Source organism: Pseudonaja textilis, chromosome Z, assembly GCF_049901715.1.
Source record: "Pseudonaja textilis isolate UNSWEBS1 chromosome Z, rPseTex1.2, whole genome shotgun sequence".
Classification (NCBI taxonomy): domain Eukaryota; kingdom Metazoa; phylum Chordata; class Lepidosauria; order Squamata; family Elapidae; genus Pseudonaja; species Pseudonaja textilis.
The window spans coordinates 31,806,511-31,828,183 of record NC_142008.1 but is presented as its reverse complement, the minus strand read 5'-3'; the positions used below and the strand labels follow the sequence as shown (position 1 = coordinate 31,828,183).

At 35.8% G+C, this 21,673-nt stretch overlaps 1 protein-coding gene across 7 annotated transcripts in view; it reads left to right on the top strand.

The window, feature by feature from the left end:
- THSD7A (thrombospondin type 1 domain containing 7A) overlaps window positions 1-21,673 on the top strand; it is a 323,850-nt gene that overhangs the window by 280,307 nt on the left and 21,870 nt on the right. For all 7 annotated transcript variants that reach the window (XR_015740118.1, XR_015740117.1, XR_015740116.1 and 4 more), the window contains exons 18-22: window positions 7,661-7,794; window positions 9,920-10,073; window positions 11,527-11,668; window positions 13,340-13,455; window positions 16,458-16,575. Coding sequence is in view for 4 of the 7 variants with exons in the window: in XM_026706331.2 (XP_026562116.1) it covers window positions 7,661-7,794; window positions 9,920-10,073; window positions 11,527-11,668; window positions 13,340-13,455; window positions 16,458-16,575 (664 nt within the window). In the remaining 3 variants the exon portion in view is untranslated. The remainder of the gene's footprint in view (window positions 1-7,660; window positions 7,795-9,919; window positions 10,074-11,526; window positions 11,669-13,339; window positions 13,456-16,457; window positions 16,576-21,673) is intronic.

Genomic DNA, 21,673 nt, shown 5'->3' with positions numbered 1-21,673 from the left:
ATTTACAATAATAAATTATAAATCTAATTTTTATAATATAACAAAATATAATTATAAAAATTAATAATTATTTTTATTAGAATGTTTCATGCCTATTAGCCTTTGTAAACTTAATGCCTTCCAAATTTCATTTTACTTAAATTATCAAATAGTATCAGCTAATGGCTGTGCTGAATCAAAATAGAAATAGCATTTAAACTTATATATAGCTTTACAGTGCTTTACAGCCGTCTCTAAGCTGTTTACAGACTCAACATATTGCCCCCAGTAATCCGGATCTTCATTTTACCCACCTCAGAAAATGGAAGGCTGAGTCAACCTTGAGGTTGGTGAGATTTGAACTGCCAAATTGCAGGCAGCCAGAAGTCAGCAGAAGTAGCCTGCAGTACTGCACTCTAACCACTGCACCATCATGGCTCATTGTAAATCAGTGGTAACAAACTCATGACCCATGGGCCAGATGCGTCACACACTGGCCACACCCACCTCTGGTTTAGCGAAGGGAAAAATGTTGTGATAAGTCATGTGATGACAATGTATCATCGTGAGTTTTGATACTCTTATTGTAGATAGATCAATAGATCTACAGATTATCTAAAGACTGATCCAGATTCATATTTCAGTTCTAATATTTAAGTGTTTTCCCAGAATATATACCTGTATCTGAAAGTTCAATTTTAATCTCATTATTTTATAATAATTGTTTATAGTTTATAGTTTATACTGAGAACATATTATTTAATGAAACTAATGCAAGATAGAATTCAAAACAAAATTTGGCAAGGAAATATAGCCATCTTTGTTTGGATTCAAAGGATACTTAAATGAAATGAATGAAGTATCCAGAATCTGTGTTTCTCAAACTTGGCACTTTAGAATGGGTGGACTTCAGCTCCCAGAATTCTCCAGCCAGCCATGGTAGCTGCTTCATGCCGGCAGGGAAATTCTGGGATTTGAAGTCCATACAGCTTAAAGTACCAACATTGAGAATGAGAGTAATCACAACTCTACACAGATTCATCACCTAGTGTGTTCAGTGAGAAGACCCAAGACCTAGTGGCTACAATGAAAAATAATGGAAATGTTTCTCTAAATCAGTTATATAAATCTATGTAGCTTTCCAAAAAGGTAAAAGACTTTAAATTTCACACGTGGATGGAAAGAGAAGTATGGAGACAACACAAACACCAATAGATCAATGCAGTATGCCTTTCATGTGTCATATCCTGTTATCTTTTGTTATAGCAATAAATCACACAATGAAAGTATTGCTGCAGCAATTATAGGAGCAACAAAACATTTTAAAAGATCCCTCCAAATCATGAGAAAATGGAGTGATTCTGAAAATGGACTGAAAAGTATTCAGAGACCTTGAAAGCTTAAATTATTTGTTAAGGTCTCCTTTTGTTAAAACTGTAATTATTCCCTAACTCGTGGCAGAGCCAAGCTGCAGAGAAAATACAATTAACTTGCCCTACCTCCAGTTGAAAGAAATCAAGTTGTATACAAGCCTATGACTGCAATGAAAATGATGTACAGAGACTGTAACATCCTTTGAAAGAGAAAAGTCAGGATTAAAAGAGGATATATGGCTGAAGAGCAATTTTGATTAATTTATATATTTATTAGGAACTTTAATTGTTATGTTTCTAAGATGCTTCTTATTTAACTGAAGAAAGTAGGTAACTCTAATTATAAAGTGGTAAAAAGTAAGGGGAAAGCAATATATAATAATGGCCTTATTTTTTAGCATTTAAAGAATTTTGTTTTATTACTGCTAAATTTCTGACAAGAAACAAATAAATAGATGTGTAGCTAGTTGTAATCCAGATCTGAAAACTGGAGATTTTTATTTTTTTTTAATTAAATTTATTTGCCATCCATCTCACCCATTGGCTGTTCTGGCCAATTTACAACAGTAGAATGTAAAATGATAAAATATGACTATAATAATACAAAGATGAAACCTAAAATAAAGTATAGCAATATGAATTAAAAGATGAAGGAAGCAGGGTACATGAAGCGGGGGAGGGAAGGGGGGGGGATTTGCTATCAACCAAGAAGCCACCTCCAGTGTGATATTCCACCACTGAGTCCCCAGGCGAACTGGCAGTACAGTTCTTCAGACTCTTACAGACAGACAGGGCTATGGTGGGGGGTGGAGGGTGGCGAGTGACTTCACCCCAGGGGGCAAGATGTTTCAGAGGGCGTGCTACAAAAAAGAAGACTCTTTTCCTAAATCCCACCACCTGGAGTTCCTTGGCCAATGGACTCCTCAGAAGGCCTCCTCTGCTTTCATAAGCGGAACAGGCTTAATATTAGGGTTCCAAGTAAAAATCCATGGCAAACAAGACTCCCAGGCAACTAAGTTCCTCAAATAATATTTTTATTGGAAATATCATATTTGCACATATCTAATGAAAACCAACTCTGAAAACTCCCATGGTTTTCACCTAATTAAAAGCAAAAGATTTTGTACTTTCCCAAAGCAATCAGTCACATAGTCCAATCACTGGGCAGTATCATTCCACCTTCCTCCGACCAGGTGTGAGAATGTCCTTGGTTTCTAAGAGAAAGTATTTTGTTTTGGATACAAGCTCCCCTCTATCTCAGATCCCGCCTCCTTATCCCTCAGCTCCAAGGTGTCAACACTGAAGCGATCAAAATGGCTTCGGTCAGGCCAGCTTCAGGGTTGACATTTATCTTAGCGGTATGAGGTGGTTCATTAAGTAACCTGGATTCATGCCAAGGAGGGCTCATAACCAACACCTTGTACTTATCTGGAAGCAAACTGGTAGCCAGTGCAGGTTAAGAGCATCAGTGTAATATGGGCACTCAAAGAGTGCTCAGACTGATACAATAGGCAATAGCTGAAGTTTCTGAATGCTGTTAAAATAATCCAAAACTGTTAGTTGCTGTTTTCTGAGATTCACAATCCAGATTTTTAAAGCTTTTTAAAATCATGTTATTCATGCCTTTCTATCTTCTGAAACATGGACTCTTTTTTTTAAATCACATGTCCAAGAATCACATAAATAGGGAAGTTTTAAAATATTTTGCTTCAAGTCTCAATTCCATGTTGTTTCAAAGGAGACAGACATGCAGATTTTATTCTCACAGTATAGACAGAGGTGAGGAACTTTGTCCTCTTTATGACTTATGGACTTCAACTCCCAGAATTCACCTCCCATGGCTACCTCAGGAATTCTGGGAGTTGAAATCCACAGGTCATAAAAGGGCCATATTCCTCACCTCTGATATAGATGCAGAACAGGGTTGTCCATTGAAGAGAAAGGAGAATTTAAAAAGGAAGATGACAGCCAGTAGCCATGTGTTGAATCCCTGTCTTTTTTACATATGGCTGCCTTTTTGACTTTTTGTCCTCACTCTCCAAATTTGATGCACTCCAGACAATACTGCTACCCTTCAAAAAGATCTCGACTATGTATCAGAATGGTCAAACAAATGGCAACTTCAAATCTCAACAAATAAAAGCTCTGTCTTACATATTGGCAAAAAAAATCAGAAAATAAAATACAAACTGAATAGTCAAGATCTTGTTGATGATCCAAGCTCTGTAAAGGACCTTGGAATACTCACCTCTAATGATCTAAGTGCTAGAGCCCACTGCAACTACATAGCCAAAAAGGCATTAAGAGTTGTTAACCTAATCCTACGTAGCTTTTTCTCTGTTAATATCACACTACTAACTAGAGCATACAAAACATTTGCTAGACCAATACTCGAATACAGCTCATCAGTCTGGAACCCACATTACATATCTGATATTAGCACAATTGAGAAAGTCCAGAAATATTTCACAAGAAGAGTTTTCCACTCCTCTACTCGTTGTAGAATACCTTATGCCACCAGACTTGAAATTCTAGAACTAGAAAACCTTGAATTACGCCGTCTTCGGTCTGATTTAAGCATGGTATATAAAATCATACATTGCAATGTCCTACCTGTCAATGAATACTTCAGCTTCAACCATAACAACACAAGAGCACACAACAGATACAAACTCAAGGTTAACCGCACCAAGCTTGATTGCAGGAAATACGACTTCAGCAACAGAGTGGTCAATGTCTGGAATACTCTACCTGACTCTGTAGTTTCTTCCCCAAACCCCAAAAACTTTAACCTTAGACTGTCTACTATTGACCTCACCCCATTCCTAAGAGGTCTCTAGGGGGCGTGCATAAAGCGCACCAACGTGCCACCGTCCCTGTCCTATTGTTTCTTTTATTTTTCTTTTATTTTTCTTATATGTACCCATTTCATGTATTCATAACTATGTATACACTTATACTTATTATCTTGTAAACAATTGACAAATCAAATCAAATCAAATCAAATAAATAAAATAAAATGCTGGGAGAGCGGCTTCCATTATTGCAGAACCAAGTGAGATAGAATCTAACACAAATGCAGGGCAACAGATTTGGAAAAGAAGATGTGGGTGTGTCTTTGGAATATGCAGCAAACTGATAACTTTTACAAAATACATTTATGGAATAAATGTACTTCCAAATATATTTTTGGAGCTGTAACATACTGTGCTCTTCTGTTATTGAACTTTTTTTTCATGGAGCATAGCAAATAGAATTTCCAAAAATATTCCTGCTCTCTGTTAAAATCTAGTTGGAAATGGTTTTAGGTTTTGAGAGCATCTCTTGTCTGTAAGTTAATTATGTAATAAGCTAAAAAAAAGGATATAGCCAGAAAAGCAACATTATTTGTATCATTTTTCACACAATATAAATAATCCTTGGCTTACAAGAATTCATTTAGTGACTGTTTAAAGTGACTTACGACTATTTTTCACATACTGCAGCATCCCCACTGCTGCGTGATCAAAATTCAGATGTTTGGCAATTGACTCATATTTATGACGGGTGCTTTGTCCTGAGATCATGTGATCACCTTTTGCAACCTTCTGACAACTAAAATCAATGGGGAAACCAGATTCATTTAACAACTATGTTACTAACTTAACATCTGCAGTGTTTCACTTAACAATTGTGGCAAGAAAGGTTGTAAAATGGGGCAAAACATGGTTGTAAGTCACAGACTACCTGTACTTTGAAAAGGTAGCATAGTTCGATATAAAATATAAAAGAAAAAAAAAACCACACCAAATTATCTGTGTTTACAATAACCATTCCTTGTTAGGAGAATCAGTTTACCATTCTAAAGCACCTGCCTTTTTGTGAATATGCTTTGCTTCCTAACTATTCTTTTTATTTACCTTGCTCATTCCCTTGTGCCATCATCAACACCTGCTCCAGGCTCAGGTAAGAAGCTATGAAACAGATGCAAAACCATCATGCATGTTTCTGGATCAGATTTAATTACTGTGTGCAGCATTTGTCTTGCTTTAGCTTTCCTGTGAGTCTAGCTGAATGCTAAAATGCTTCTGTGTTTATATTAGCCCTTTTTTTGCTAGGCAGAAATGGGAAGCAATCGTATAACTGGAGTGAAAAATTGTATTATTACTATTAGTCATTATTGCCTTTGATAGTCGAAGATGATCCACAAGGAACCCATTGGAGGAATGCTCTATCTAATGCAGAAGTCTCCAAACTTGGCAGCTTTAAGATTCATGGATTTCAATTCCCAGAATTCCTCAGCCACCCATGCTGACTGGGGAATTCTGGAATTTGAAGTCCAGAAAGCTTAACATTGCCAAGTTTGGAAACCGCTGCTCTAATGGCCATGTGTCCTTCCTACTCATTTGACTAATTTTGGCATATAAGATTCAAACTTCAAAATGCCTTTTAACAAGATGACCTAATCAAGATGTTTCAGTCACACTCAATCTTCATTCATAACTGACCAGAAGTGGAGTGGATGATCACACTGTTTAATACAATCACAATTATTTAATCTGTTCTAAAAGACCAGGAAAGTTGGTAGGTCTGCTTCATACTTTGTATGCAACCAAGAATGTTTCCATTTCTTTGCAGCTGGTCTCTATTTCTTATTCCACTTATCTCATTTGTACCTGTTTAAAAATACCAGTTATGGTGGCAAAACATCATGCATATTGAATTTCATCTGAGTGGTGAGAACAAAGCAAAATAAAATAAAAATATCACCCAATTCAGACTGTTACAACCAATCAAATCTTGAGGGATGGATCACATTATCATTTCCATTTAGTCAATAGCTAATTTAAGTGCAATATCTGTACCAAATCAGTTTGTTGAATCCCATGCCCATGTGGAAATATAATGTAGTTATGACACTGAGTCAGTCCAAGGTTACATATAAATCCCAACTCAGGTTTTAACAGCAGGAATAATGGTGTCCAACAGAATGGTGATAATGAAAATATCATTCCAGTGGGTTTTAGCCCACCAAAAAGGTAGTATCTATCCGCGTAATCTATCCTACTATTCCTATTTTAAGTCAAAATAGATGGTTTCTTCATTTCTTCATATTATTCAGCAATGAGTAATATTTAATTATTTAATACGTATTATACTATTTGCTTAATTAATTATTAATTAATTTAAATAAGTATTAAATAATAATTTTTTAAAATACATAACACAAAAATTGGATTCATATATTGTATAAAGATAAATTTATTTTGTTAGCTTTAAATGTGTTATGGCTTACAAATCATGGTTTATGTGTGAGCCAATAAACATAACTCCATTTGAATAAGTAATGATTTATGTATTCTAATAAATCATGGTTCAGCCAGCAGAAGGCACAATATGATGTTGAACAGTCATTTACCAATCAATTAAATACCAAGATCTCTTCTAAAAACAATAAGCCCTGATTCAAGTAAAAATCTTATGGATTTGTAAGTGGCTGAAGGTAAATGCAGATGTTACTGAAGTCAAAGTTGAATTGAGCAAATAAAAGTGGAACAATAAATGTATACTAAATAAATGTGAGACTGTGAGCTTGTAACACCCAAGAGGAAATAATAGGAGCCAAGATCCCAGTTTATTCTACATAGTCTTGCTAGAAATCTTGTGATTCCCATAGATTCTGTGTTCCTTTAACGCAGGGGTTCCCAATAGGGGGTGCTCGCAACCCCTGGGGGATGCAAGACGATATTCCAGAGGGTGCGAAAACTTGGGTTTAAAATTTTCAAAATTATAGTGTGTGTATATATATATATATATATATATATATATATATATATGCATATAATTATTTTTAAGGGGTACGAGAATATATCAGAAGCGTTCTTGGTATAGAAGCGTGCAGGGTATAGAAAAGATAGGAAACCCCTGTTTTAACTGTACGAGGTGAAAAATGAACAAAAGATATTGAAAATTTGCTGTTGTATTGCTCAACTTGATGGCTCACTCGATGCACCAAAAAGAAATGGGTCAATGCATTTAGGAAACACAGAGTTGAGAAGGATTGTAGGAAAGGAAAGACATTGGTTTCATAAAAGTGAAACAAACTGAGGAACAGAAAGAGTGAATGCCTTGAAATTCTTCCCATCTGTAATCTAATCAACAAATCTAAGCATTGTTGGATTGTTATGCACACCTATGCTTGCTTGCTAATGTTGCTATGCATGCCTTGTAACTTTGAATAAATGATAGTTACAATATTGTTCCAGTTCCCTCCTGTCAGTTATCCTTCTCTACAGGAAGCAAGCTGATCTTTTGTCTCTGCATTCCAGGTTTACGAAGTGGTTCCTTGCCATAGTGACTGTGGACAATATATAGGAGTCACTGAACCCTGGAGTGTCTGCAAAGTGACTAATGTGGATTTAAAGGAGAATTGTGGAGTGGGTGTGCAAACCAGAAAAGTGAGGTAAGTTAAACTTTTATTAGATTTATAACTTTGGAGGGAAGAGCAACTTCTTTCTGCAAGGTTTGGCATGCTTATTTAAATAGACAGGTTTGTTAAGCCTATGTGAAAACAATAGCAATAGCACTTAGACTTACATACCACTTCATAGTGCTTTACAGCCCTCTCTTAGCGATTTACAGTCTTAGCATATTATCCACATCAATCTGGATCCTCATTATAAGAAAGCTTTCAGTGTCCAGATTATTTTTATGGACTTCCCACTACAGGCAGGCTCATCAGGTAAAATTCTCTTTGAAGCTACGCCACTGTGTAGAAAACCTTTGATTAATTCAGGCTAAGCGAATGCTTCATGACATCCAGAGGTGGTATTCAGCAGGTTCTGACCAGTTCAGGATAACCGGTAGTGGAAATTTTGAGTAGTTCAGAGAACCAGTGGTAATCTTCCCCCAGGAGTGGGGAGGGAATGGAGATTTTACAGTATCCTTTCCCCGCCACATCCACCAAGCAACACCTACTGAGCCATGCCACTCCCACCAAGTCATGCCCACAGAACCAGTAGTAATTTTTTTGGAATCCTATCACTGATGACATCCTCTTTCTACTATGCAAAACAGAAAAAGCTATGAGCCTTTCCATATTCCTGTTTCTGTATTGATTGCTGGCTTGAGATGACATAAAATCAACCTTTTATTTCCTTGAGCATTTCCAGATATTGCATTCCTATGAATAACAATTATTCTGGTTGTGGCTATAGGTTGTTAACAATTGTGCAGTCTTCAAATCTTTTTTTATGTATATAGTTATTATTCAATACATACTGGAAATATATTACAAATACAATATATTTGCAAATACAATGTCACTAACTCAAACAAAAGATAAGCTGATGCATCATGTATTGTGAGTGATCTCCCAAATCTTAATTTCTTCTAGATTTTTCTATCTAAATGTTAACATTAAAACCTTTTGATCAGTGGCATTTGAACATTTAGACAATTGCCTTGTCTGAAAAATTAGGCCAAAAACACACATAGACCTCATATGCCAAATATGCTCTTTCCTGGACAAGGACATTCTTTACTTCACAAATAGATTGCAGTAATGTATTCTATGTAGGGCTGCCCCTTGGAGGCTACTTGGAAGTTACAGCTGGTCCAGCATACAGTGATGCAGGCAGTGTTGAATATACCTTGCTCTAACCATTGTACTGCCAGCTGCACTGGTTACCAGGTGGCTTCCAATGTAATTCAATATACTATAAATCATCTGTGAAGCCATTCATGGCATAAGAACCTGTAATTTGAGCAACTGCCTGTCTCCAATGGTTTTACTCTTCCAATGTGATTGGGCAAAGTTGATGCACTTTGTATTCCATCACTTATATACCATTATCCTGTGGAACCCAGGGAAAATGTCTGCTCTATAGTGGGACATGTCCTCTGGAATATATCCTCTCAAGAATTCTGGGTATCTCCCATCCAATAGTGTTCAGGATGCTATTGAAAGCTAGCTGTTCTCCCTGGCCCTAAGCTACGTGAAGATTTTTCCTGTTGTTGTCTTGTGATCTGTCCATTAGGTTTTTTTTCGTTTTAGTTTATTCATTTTTTAAACTTTTAATGACTCTTCTAGAGTCATTGAAAGTCAGGTAGCCTATGAAATGTGTAATTCACTAATTAAAACAGACATAGAATTCATTATAATCAAGTTTGTTTATAGTTTTTAAATTAGTTAAACACTTTCCTAATTAGAGTGCCTTCATCTATTCAAGTGATTTAGGAGAAATTCTAAGTGTGCAAGTTGAGAATGTTGTATCTCTAGTTACATTTCTGTTTCTGGAATCTTCCTCAGTGAAAAAGTTGTTTTTTAAAACTTTTAGCTCAACCTTCTACTTTCTGCTCTCTTTCAAATAACATATGGCTAAAATTCCCACAATGTGCTGCCTGGGGAATGCTAGATAACTTAACTGGAGAACACTGTTTTAGAGTAAGATGCATATTGCTTTTTTAATTTTTATTTCTCAATTCAGCACAGACCTTTCAATATAGGAAGGATCTAAATATATTGCATAATTATTTATAGCTAGATAATTTTACATCTACTACATCTAAGGGCTTTGCCTTCCCAGATGCATGCAAAACACTGTGGATGGTCCTTCAGACATTGTGGAAGACTATCTGTGTGATCAAGAAGAGATGCCAATTGGTGCTAGGAAATGCATATTGCCATGTCCGGAAGACTGTGTCATATCTGAGTGGGGCAAATGGTCTAGGTGTTCCTTGGTAAGACGACTATTATTTTTAAAACGTAGCGACCAAATTTAAGAAAGTAAGGATTCTTTTGTCCAACCAAATCAAAATTGACCAAGATATTTCTTCTGAAATGCCTAACCAGTAACTCAGCTAGATATTTCTATGTATAACTTACCTTTATATCAAGCCATAGAGTCAAACAATTTAGTGTTTGATTATCACCTCTGAAAATAAGGGAATTTTTCACATTACCTGCTTTCTGTTCTTTTTAAACTAAAGATTCTAGAGACTATATATCTTGAGTAGATGCTATATCAATTGTTATACCACAATATAGTTTGGTTATCTCACTTTTACTTCTCTCGGTTATTGCTGGAAATGTTAGTACACAGAGTAATTCTTGGTAATACAGTTCAGCACTAAATATTGTTAACAGTATATTCCCGTCTCAAGTTGTATATATGTACAGTATGGGATATATTTCTGTATACATAGATTTTCCTCTTTTCCCCTTTGTAATATTCCAAAGACTTCTCACTTTGAAACTACTGTATATTCTAGAGCAAGGATGTCAAACTCGATTTTATTGAGGGCCATATCAGGGTTGTGTTTGACCTTGGGGGGCCGGGGTGGGTGTGGTCAGGGTGGGCATGGCAGGGTATGTTGGCCAGTTCACTGTCGCACGTGTCAAGAGCTCCTGTGGTGGCCTGAGCATTCTGCTAGAGAAAACAGGCTCCTGAGATCCATTTTTAGCTGCAACAGTATCCTGCAACCTTCTGCCAATGAAAACAGAGCTCAGGAGGGCTACCCTGGCCCTCCTCAGTTCCATTTTTGCTGGCAGAGGCACCACGGGCCAGACCTTCACTGTTTCCAGGGTGGCCTCATGGGCCAGATCTAAGCACCTCGCATGGTGGAACCTGGCCCGAGCTTTGAGTTCTACAGTTTTAAAACTACTTAATTTTGACAAAAACTAGATGGCCACTACAGCCATTACACAGTAATTAATCTAAAAGACTGGCTAAGCCAGAAATGAGCCATAGTACTGTAGTCTTTAGCTTGCTGTTGTTAATCCTGATGCTGTAACCTGCTTAGTGTTATGTATGTTCTTTCTAGGTTATTGATAATAATGTAACTAAAATCTCATTAGTTTAATTCATGAATTCATCTTATTAATCAAAACAAGGTACTTGTTGAATTATATTTATAAGAAATATAAGTAATTTAAAGTATACACTAAAATATTTAAATATTGTATTTAAGCAGCTCATTGCATCACTTTGTACACTATTATGCTCACAATAACTGTGAAAGAAGAGGTCAGATTTTTTTAATGTATATAATTATGAGTCCTAACTCACTTCATATGTTTCCTAAATGAGTGTGGATTTTGAGCCCAATTCTTTTAACAACTTTGGCCTTGAAGAATTTGTATTAAGGGGGTTACTTTTATTAAAGTAAAAAGATGTTTGATTTCTTTTCTCAGCCCTGTAATGGAAGCAGTGTGAGGGAACGCTCAGCCAAGATCTTAAGGCTGCCTCAGGAAGGAAAGGCCTGTCCTTCTACAGTGGAGACAGAGACTTGTGATCTGAACAAAAACTGCTATCACTATGATTACAATGTGACAGGTACTGATGCTGATTAAGTCCTTGTAGATTGCAGCCTGAAAGAAAATATAGGTAGTCCTCGATTTACAACCACAATTGAGCCCCAGGTTTATGTTGCTAAGTGAGACATTTGTTAAGTGAGTTTTGTCCCATTTCATGACCTCTCTTGCCTCAATTGTTAAGTGAATCTATCAATTGATAAATTAGCAATGTGATTGTAAAGTGGCTTTTCCATTGACTTTGCTTGTCAGCTGGTCGCAAAAGATGATCATATGACCTTGGGTCACAGCAGCAGTTATAAATATGATCTAGTTGCCAATTTTGATCACATGATCATGGGGATGCTACAAAGGTCATGCCTATTAAAAATAATCATAAGTTACTTTTTTCAGTGCTATGTTGTAACTTTGAACAGTCATTAATTGTTGTAAATCAAGGCCTACCTGTTTTGCAGCTCACCAGTCACATTCTCTTTTCAAAGAGCCAAACATTTTTTATAGCCTGATTTTCTATCCTGGTGTTTCCCATTTACATCTCCACCTCCAAATTCCCCTACTATTCTGTGTCTGGTAAGTAGTTCATTCATTCTGAAATAAAGCTATTTGTCCTTAACTTACAACCACATTTGTAACCAGAACTTCTGTGGTAATTCATTGCAGTCAAAAGTCAAGTCAGAACTGAATTTGCCATATTTTTTATGACAGTTGTTGAGTGACTCCAACTTCCCCAATGGGCATTTTTGCTGGGTTTTTTTTTCTTCAGGATTGTGATCAGGACACTGCAATGAGTCATAAATGTGAGCCAGTTTGTCAAGTTTCTGAATTGTGATCATATGTCTGTGAGGGATGAAATGGTTGTAATTATGTGCAAGTACAGGTCATAAGTCACTTTTTTCTGAGCAGTTCTAACTTTGTAATTATGTGCAAGTACAGGTCATAAGTCACTAAATGAATGGTCATAAACGAAAGACTATCTGTAAAGTTGATGTGATTAGTTGGTTATTTCCACAAATTTTGAAATTCTCTCAAACTCTCCTAACCTTCCTTCTGTGTATAGTTTTATTTTGGATCTGAATTCACACGTACAGAACAAAGGTCACTACCAGAGTATAGGATACCTTTTCCCCATTTTTTTGTCTGATCTTTGAGAGTCAAAAACAGATATTGCTTAGAGCTGGGATTCCCAACTTTTTTCCAGCTAAGAACCTTGCCGAGCTTAGAAAAGTGTGCTTAACCCTGAGTTATTCTGTGTGTCTAAGATGATGACAAGTGTGGAGAAAGAACAAAATTTGAATTAGATCTAATTTAATTAAAATATATTAATTAAATATAGATAATAGTTCTCCTGTGTTTTATAGCTTTCCTATTAAAAAATTGTAACAGGCTCTGAAGTTGTGCTTTTCTGGATTTGACTACATTTTATGCACTCTTACAAAGTGATCAATGTGATGTGATGCCCAGAATTATCTATGAGAGACTGGTTCAGTGTGTATTAATTTTGTTGCTTGGTCATGATTTGTTGTGTTCTTAGGAGGCTGACATAAGAAAACCCACTGTAAGTCATCTGAATCTTCTGAAAATGAAGGAAAATCTTAAGGGAGGAGAGCGAGTTACTGCATTCTGTTGCCTTTTGATACAGCACACAGAGATCTTTTTCACTGGCTACCATTCTTCTTTTCTTTCCTTCCTCAAGACTGGAGCACATGCCAGCTAAGTGAGAAAGCTGTTTGTGGCATTGGGATCAAAACAAGAATGCTTGATTGTGTTCGCAGCGATGGCAAGTCAGTTGACCTGTTGTACTGTGACAAGGTAGGTGAATGTTTTTCCTTGTTTTGTGGTTGAGAACCATCATCTATAAAGCTTTATCTTCAGTGCATGTGATCAATCTTGTGACAGATGTTTCTCAAAGCAATTCAGGAACTGCTGTGTATCCTATAGATGAGTTTTTGCCATGATCAGTGATTTTGTCATTTAGTTCCCTCTTTTTCCTTAAATGAGTGATCACTCTTTTTCCCACTCTCCTGAAATAATGGCTTGGGAACAATAAAACATCAAGGTGAATAGTATAATAAATCTAAATTGTCCTAATTTGGAGTGATTCTTTTATAACTGTTTGATCTTCTGCCAAAGTGCATTTCTCTTTTGGGGGATGTCATTTTCTCATTTCCCATTTGTTTGGCCTTTTTGTAAATTTGAAAAAAAAATGCCTACACAATACATTTTAATATATTGATATGATAATTTATTAAATTATTTTCATATTGACTTATCAAACTTTTACATGCCCATCTCACCAAAATTGACTCTAGGTAGCTTATAGATATTGAATAAAATGCAGCATAAAACATTAAAAATAAATATAGTTCTTAAATTTAAATTTTTATCTAAAATAAAATTAAACAGGATGGAGAGGGGAGGAGCAAACTACACACAGGGAGGAAGTGGGATGTTCGAATTCCATCAGCCATCCCCATTAGTGCCCCAGCCTGGTTGGCATAGCATGTCTTCAAAGCCTTTGGAAATGCCAAAAGGGTAGGAACAGCTCTAACCCAGGAGGGGTCGAGCAATATGTTCCAGAGGACAGGAACCATTGCAGAAAAGGATCATCTTCTGGACCCCACTAGCTGAAATTCCTTGGCTGGACGGGTCTACAACATGCTAATAATAGTTGTGTGTCAGTGAACAATCTGAAAATAAATGAAAGAGCTGATGAGCTAAAGAGTTTGGGGGTCCTTGAGTTAGACTAAGAGATTATTTATTTTGATCAAGTTGTGTACTTCACTATAAAGCTGAATTAATAAAGTAGGATTTTTTTTTTCAAAAGACTTGAAAGAAAAGTACAGAAGTACAGCAACATTGCAATATTTCGTTTAGTATGTTGAAAAGCATAACCATAGTTACTATGATAGAAGGTTTCTCGTTGAGTCATAACATAGTGGACATCCTCAGTCACTTTTTAAATCTTGGAACAGAAATAAGTAGATTTGTTGGGGAATCAAAGGTCACAGTGGATTGTGTGACAGAGCAAAGTGGGCCCAGAATATTCTGTTCTCTTCCCTGCTTTTCTCCCAAGTTGTTTTGGAGATTGCCTAGTCTCCCTTTAGCATACTCTTATTTTTACATATATTCACTGCAGTTATAAGTTGAATGGGAAAGAGCACTCCAGAAAGGATGTGTTGTTCATTATAAAAAATATGTACTCGGACCAATTTGTGCATCTTGAAAATACAGTAAATCTATTTTAAAGTCTCAGCAGGACAAAATATTTTGGATTTCTACTAATTTCTATGGAAGGTGTTAATTTGTAATTAGAGTGTAAGAGGTTTGTACAGATGTGTGGATGATGCTGGTTAGGACATTAAGTAGAAGAAGTCTTGGGTGAAATAATTATTATACAACCATTGAGTAGGTCTCTCTCAATCAAGGCTGGAAAGAGAATAGTGCAATTTTCCACAACCTTAAAGATGCAGAAGGAAATGACCTTGAATTCAACTATGAATTCAACTATATAGGGCTTAATTTCTGCATTCTGCAAGAGGCAGATCATTTGTGTATATGTGACTTCTACCTCATTTGCAATTAAGGAACATAACCATGTGCATGTGAACTTTTCTGCTGTAAGCAAGTCCCCTGAAGTGGAATGTCTGGAAAGCTGAGATTTATTGCTGTGCTTGGCATGAAATTTAATAGCATATGTCTCCAAACAATATTTGGCAATTGGTTTCTGTTGTATTATTTTATACTGCTTATTTAATGAGACAGGATTCAATGTATGCATCTTAAAATGGCTATTTGAAAAGCCTGAGTGCCTTTTCTGAAATTATAAGGAATGGTGGAATTAATTAAGTGGGAAACCAGAACAATGATTCCCTTCCATTAAAAAAGCAATATTTATATCAACTACTAGAATAAGTAGGATTGAGCCATCTTCTTCACTACCCATTATAATTTAGGACCATTGTTTTAATATTTTAGCTTTCTATTCTTTCATAATATTTATTCTCTGTGCACATTTTTTCCCTTGACACAGTTGTAAGCAAAACATCAAGAAGCCTGTTTTTTGTGTACAAAATACCTACTGTCTGAACGTATAGAACAATATTTCTTAAAGTGCAGTTCTAGAATCCTCTTAAATTCTCAAAAATGTAAAACAATGACAGATTTCTCATTTTTGGGGTTTTCATGAAAAATATTTTGCATTATGGTTAGTCTTCAAATTATGAAGGCATTTTTCTCTAAATGATATGGTCATAAGTAGGACCTTAATTGCAGAAATTCGAACAGTCACACTAATGTTTGTATTACTGACACACACACACACACACACACACACAGAGAGAGAGAGAGAGAACATGAGAATGGAAAAGAAGGATCTTTTTGCATATAGTATCACATTTTATTGAGTTTTTTATTGTTGTTGTTGAAGATATTATTGATCACAGGAAAATAATACTGATGTCATGAATGTAGAGAGCAGTGCAGAGCTGCCTTTTAACAAACTCTTTTAGCCTTTTTTTATTGCACCCTTTTAAAAAATTGCAACACTGATAATGAACACTTTTCTGCCAAATTTGATCAGTATGATCCTAATGATCTATAATGGCCATTAAATGGAACTGGGACTGTAGGAGTAGACTTTAGGTTGTAGGTTGTAAGATTAAAGCCAATTAATTTTATTAAAGAACTACAAGAGTATTTAGGTCCTTATACAAATTGGTGAAAAAAATTCTTTTGTGATTATCGTGTTAGCTTCTGTTGAGTTGATAACCTTTCATCTGACATACTGATTGGTCTATCTTTTTTTTTTTTAGCTTGGTCTGGAAAAAGCTTGGAATATGAACACTTCCTGCATGGTGGAATGTCCTGTAAACTGTCAACTGTCAGACTGGTCTCCGTGGTCTGAATGCTCCCAGGGTTGTGGTCTAACTGGTTAGTTCAGAAGCTTCCTGGTGACAGATAAATGAGCCCAGTTATTAGTCATCAGAAAAAAAGAAGGGGCAGAGGCTTTGGTACAATGATTGCTAGATTGAGGCAGATTTGGTTTATTTTCCTATAAGCTTGTTGTATTGCCAGCCTTGTGCTGAACAAATTGCCATTCTGATTCAGAGGACAGAAGATAGCCAGGGTGAATGTTTCTGTAGGAAAGCTATCTCTATGAAAGCTAACTCTATGAAGTATTTCTTAATTTTGGCAATTTGTGGATGCATGAACTTTAAATAACTGTTGGTTGGGCGTTGAAGTCCTTACATCTTCAAATTACCATGGTTGAGAAACACTGCTACATGGTATTCTGGAGCAAACAAAGCTTGATGGTATTATGTTTCCTTTCTGCAAATTAGTTTACATTAATATTATGTGCCCACAAAAGCTAGAACATTGAGGAACATACTAAAAATGTGAGGTTATTGAGACCAGACATTCTCCTATTTGGACTTAGGCCTTAATTATAAAGAACACAATACATGTAAGGGGAAAAACATAAAGCAAGGGCAATACTCCTCACTATTCTTTTTTTTAAACAAACTATTACAACTATTTGTGGAATAGGATGGCTCACACCATCCTAAATGGCAATTTGGATTACTTTTAACCAAAGCCTGAGTGATCTTTTTCAAATGGGTGAAACTTAAAGTGAACTGAACAAATATAATGCCAAGCCAGAATTTTTCAACTTTAATTTCTTAGCAAGCCATAGTGGTCTAGCATATTACTCAGGGGTGGTATTCAGCAAGTTCCGACCAGTTCTGGAGAACTGATAGCAGAATTTTTTTATATATAAAAATTTTATTTGGGTTTTCACAAAATATAATACAAGTAAAATTTGTTGTTGTTTTTTTAGAATAGCATGGTCCCGGATTATCACTTCTCCATACAGACACAAATTCAATTTCACATTCATCTTTGTGTTCTATTCCATATCTTATTACTCTTTTAACATTTTCTCAATAATTTTTCCCTTCCCTTACTTTTAATTATCTCATTCCTTTCTAAATTCAATTATATATATCCTAAGTTTCAATATCTTTCTCATCCTCATATTTATACTTTTTTCTGTCCTGTTTCAATTTCATATTTTCTTTTCTCATTAAACAATATTTTCCCCTGTAGTTACTAATTGGAGTATGACACCTTTGTATCTTTTAAATTTTATCCATTCAACTCTTATTTAAACTTCAATTTATGCCTTTACAATTATAACATTCAATATAACACATAACTTCCAGTCGATTCTGCTTGGTACGTTCTTAAAATACGCACTAAGTTCTTACAGAGAAAAAATATATATAACAATAATAAATAAAATACTTATTCTATTCCAATTCAGCTCTATCATTAATGTTAGTTATAATCTTTGACATCTTTAACATTCCCTTTCAATAGGATATCATATTTCTAGGAACACATAATATTTCCATATTTTTTCCTGTTTCTTTCATATTCCTCTTCATTTAAATTTTTATAACACATTTATAATAATTAAAATGTTCCCCTCCTTTCCTAATTTCATTCTCTCATTCTCTTTATTTCATTTATTTATTAAACATTCCATTCCATTACAATGAGTATTTTATCTATCATTTTAATCACACTTGTTTCATATTTTCAAAGTTCATTTCTATTTCTAATATAACAATACTATCTTATGTACCCTTGCAGAATCCCCTTTCAATTAAGTTTTCACCCATTATCTCTGTGTCTTGTACGTTTTCCCTGTTTCTCTATGTCCTGGTTCTGTTCTTTATAATTTCTTTTCCTTTTCCTCTTCTCCCTCTTCTTTTCCCTTCCCCTTTTGACCCCTTCTCTCTCTAATTCTGATTCTCTCTTCTGTAAACCTCTCTTCTATTTCTTCCTAATGTTATAATTACTTTTCAAACTATTCTTTTGGGGGGTTGTTTTTTCGGGTCTTAAATTTTTCACTCTCTTTCCCCCCTTTCCTTTCTTTTCCCCACATAGAAATACTTGGTCATTGAAGATGGCTTCTTCTTTTTCCTGCCCTTCTTGTTCTACAGGCATTTCTTGTTGTTTCTTATAGTTCAGGATCTCAATTTCTAAAAATTGAAATACAAAGCCAAAAGAACCTCTTCTTTCTTGTGCATCTTCTTTCTGTTTTTTAAGTTCCATTCTCAATTCTTCCAAGAATGATAACATTTTAAAAACTTTTAAACAACCATCCGATTAATTTTAGTCCTTTAGATCCAATAGCCAAAAATCCAAAAATCACCAAGTAATCCAAATAATTCAAAACTGTTTCTTCTTGCTTCTTTTTTCCACTTTCTCTTCCTGGGGTTCTCTTATCTTGTTACAAAGTTTCAGTTAAAATGTATCTTTTAAAGTTAAAGTTTCACTGTTAATTCCTTTCACTTCCAGGTGTTCTCCTCCCTTTTCCCAGATCCCACCCTTTTGTTTTTTTCCTTCTTTTAAAAGTTTTTGAGAATCCAGAAATCTTTATTATCCCTTTGACATTTTATTTTCAGCTTAAATACCTGTTACTGTCAAAGTGGATTTTTGCCAATTTCTTGCTTAAATCTCTTAGTTGTCAGTATAGGGAAGAAAAGAAAAAAACCCAAATCCTTTCCCTTCCCTCTCTTATTCACAGCTTCAAAGTCTTCTTTGGGAACAATGTTGTTCTTTATAATTCAAATTCCAGGGTACCTTGTATTGTTGTTTTTCCAGTTCGACCTGGTCAGCCAAAAAATTTCTCTTCTTATCTTCCTCCTGCACATTCTTTTCCGGTTGAGTTCTTCTTTGAGGTGGCCATTTCTGACCACCGCAGCAACCGCCTTTGGGAAAGGGAGTAATGGCCAGTGGGGGAGGAGGGATGCGGCTCTCCTCGACCCTGCTGGCAGTCTCCCCCCCTCTTCACCACCTCTACGGGGTGGCTTAGCCCTGAAACCAGCTGGCTCGGAGCACTCCAGTGATGAGCACAGATCGAAACTGCGCACAATCACAGATTTCGGTCTGTCACCAAAGAAGCTTAAACTGGATCTCCCAATAGCGGAAATTTTGAGTAGTTCAGAGAACCGGCAAATACCACCTCTGACTGGAGATTTTACAGTATCGTTCCCCTGCCACACCCACCAAGCCATGCCCACAGAACCAGTAGTATTTGGATCCCTGAATATTACTAGAGGGATTCATGCAGCAGGTTAAGGTTAAAAAAAGATAAATCCTTTGATTATGTATGAATTTTATTAAATGCCTGACTCTTTAGGTTCTAGAAAGTACAAAATCAAAGTTCAATACATAGAACAATATAATAAAAAGAAAAAATAATAACACACAATAATGGCATAAATCTTTCTTTAGCTAATTATCAAAAACTTATTGAAAAGTAAGGTTTTTACTAGTCTCTGGAAGTTCATAAAGGTGGGCAGTATTTGTGTTTCCAAGATACCATAAATTTGCCAAAGAAAAATTGCTGCCATCATGCATACCTGCTTCAGAGGTCCATCCTACTACACCTCCTAATAGGAGAGAGCTCTCAATATTAGAAGAGAAGGCTCACTGGAAAAGACCCTAATGTTGGGAAAGATTGAAGGCAAAAGGAGAAAGGACTACAGAGAAAGAGATGGTTAGATAAAGCAATCACTGCAATGAACATGAATTTGGGTAAACTCTGGGACACAGTGAAGCAGAGTGGCCTGGCATGCTGTAATTTATGGGTCATGAAATGTCAGATACGATTTAGTGACTGAACAACAACAATTCTATTTACTCAGGTTAGACAGAGTTGATGGGATGAGAAGTCTCAGAAATACCCAGTCCCATGCTATATAGGCAGCAATCAGCATCCTTGAACTGCAGTTGAAAACAACCAATAACCAGGACAATTCCTGCAATAGTATTATGTGACTGTACTTCAGCTCAGTGCTAAGCAATTGATGTGCTTTGGGTTAGCTGATGTTTTTAAGTGGTTTTAAGTGAATTTTAGTAACAACTACAGGAGGACAAGAATATAAGCCACGGTCCTAGTGTCTCCTGTTTTAGGTAAGGTTGCAACTGATGTGCACAGGCCTTCCTGGCCTTGGTCTTCCCTTGCTCTTTCAGCAGCAGTGGTGATTCTAGGAGAAACCCAGATTATGAACAAATTGTTTAAAGGGAAGCCTAACCCTGCAAGGAATCAAGGTGGATGTCTCCTGATATCAGTTGGCTACTGAATCAACAATTATTTCATTCTGTTTGTGTTTTTTTGGGAGGGATGGGGAAGGTTCTGGCTTATACAATGAAAGTGATAAATAGATACTTAATCAAGAATGCATTATAGATGTTAATCCTATTTTGAGGCAATCTCTTTTGAAGAGGGGATTCATTTCATTTATGATATCATAGGAACTGTGATAATATTGCAGCATGGTTCATTTATAGCATTGGCAGATAATTCTGATGTTAATGACTGTCAAAGCTGCATTAAGTATAACAATTATTTCTTTATTGCTTCAAATTTGACCAAGATGTCTATTATGGTAATAACATTTGATATGTTTAGATTCATGTCAAGAAGATGTCAAATTAGCCTATGCAAACAAAACAAGTAAAATATATATAAATGTACATGCCTTGTAATATATCCATCTATTTGTCCCATCACTATACATATTGTCCCAGTAAGGAATAAAAACAGAACAAGAAATAAAGATTCTAGATCATGAATGGGAGGGGGGAAAAGATGAATAGATGGAGGGGTTTATATGTATATCGCATCTTGAAGTACAGTTCAAATTCTGAAGCAGATCTGTCACACCTGACACATAATAGAATTTCAACTTTTTCCATTTTTTAAGCCAGCCTTCCTACTTGGTATCCTCAAGTTTTGCTGGATTTTAATTAGCCCAATTACTGATTGGGAGTTCTGTGAGTTGAATCTAATACATCTGGAGGTTAAGTGAATGGGAAAAGTTGATTTAGGCCATGTGACACTATATTTCTGGGCTATTTCTTAAAATGCTCTAGCTATGCAGGGAAGAACATCATTCCTAGCTAAAGCAAGACTTACAACCTGAATTGACATGTCTTAAAACATGTACAG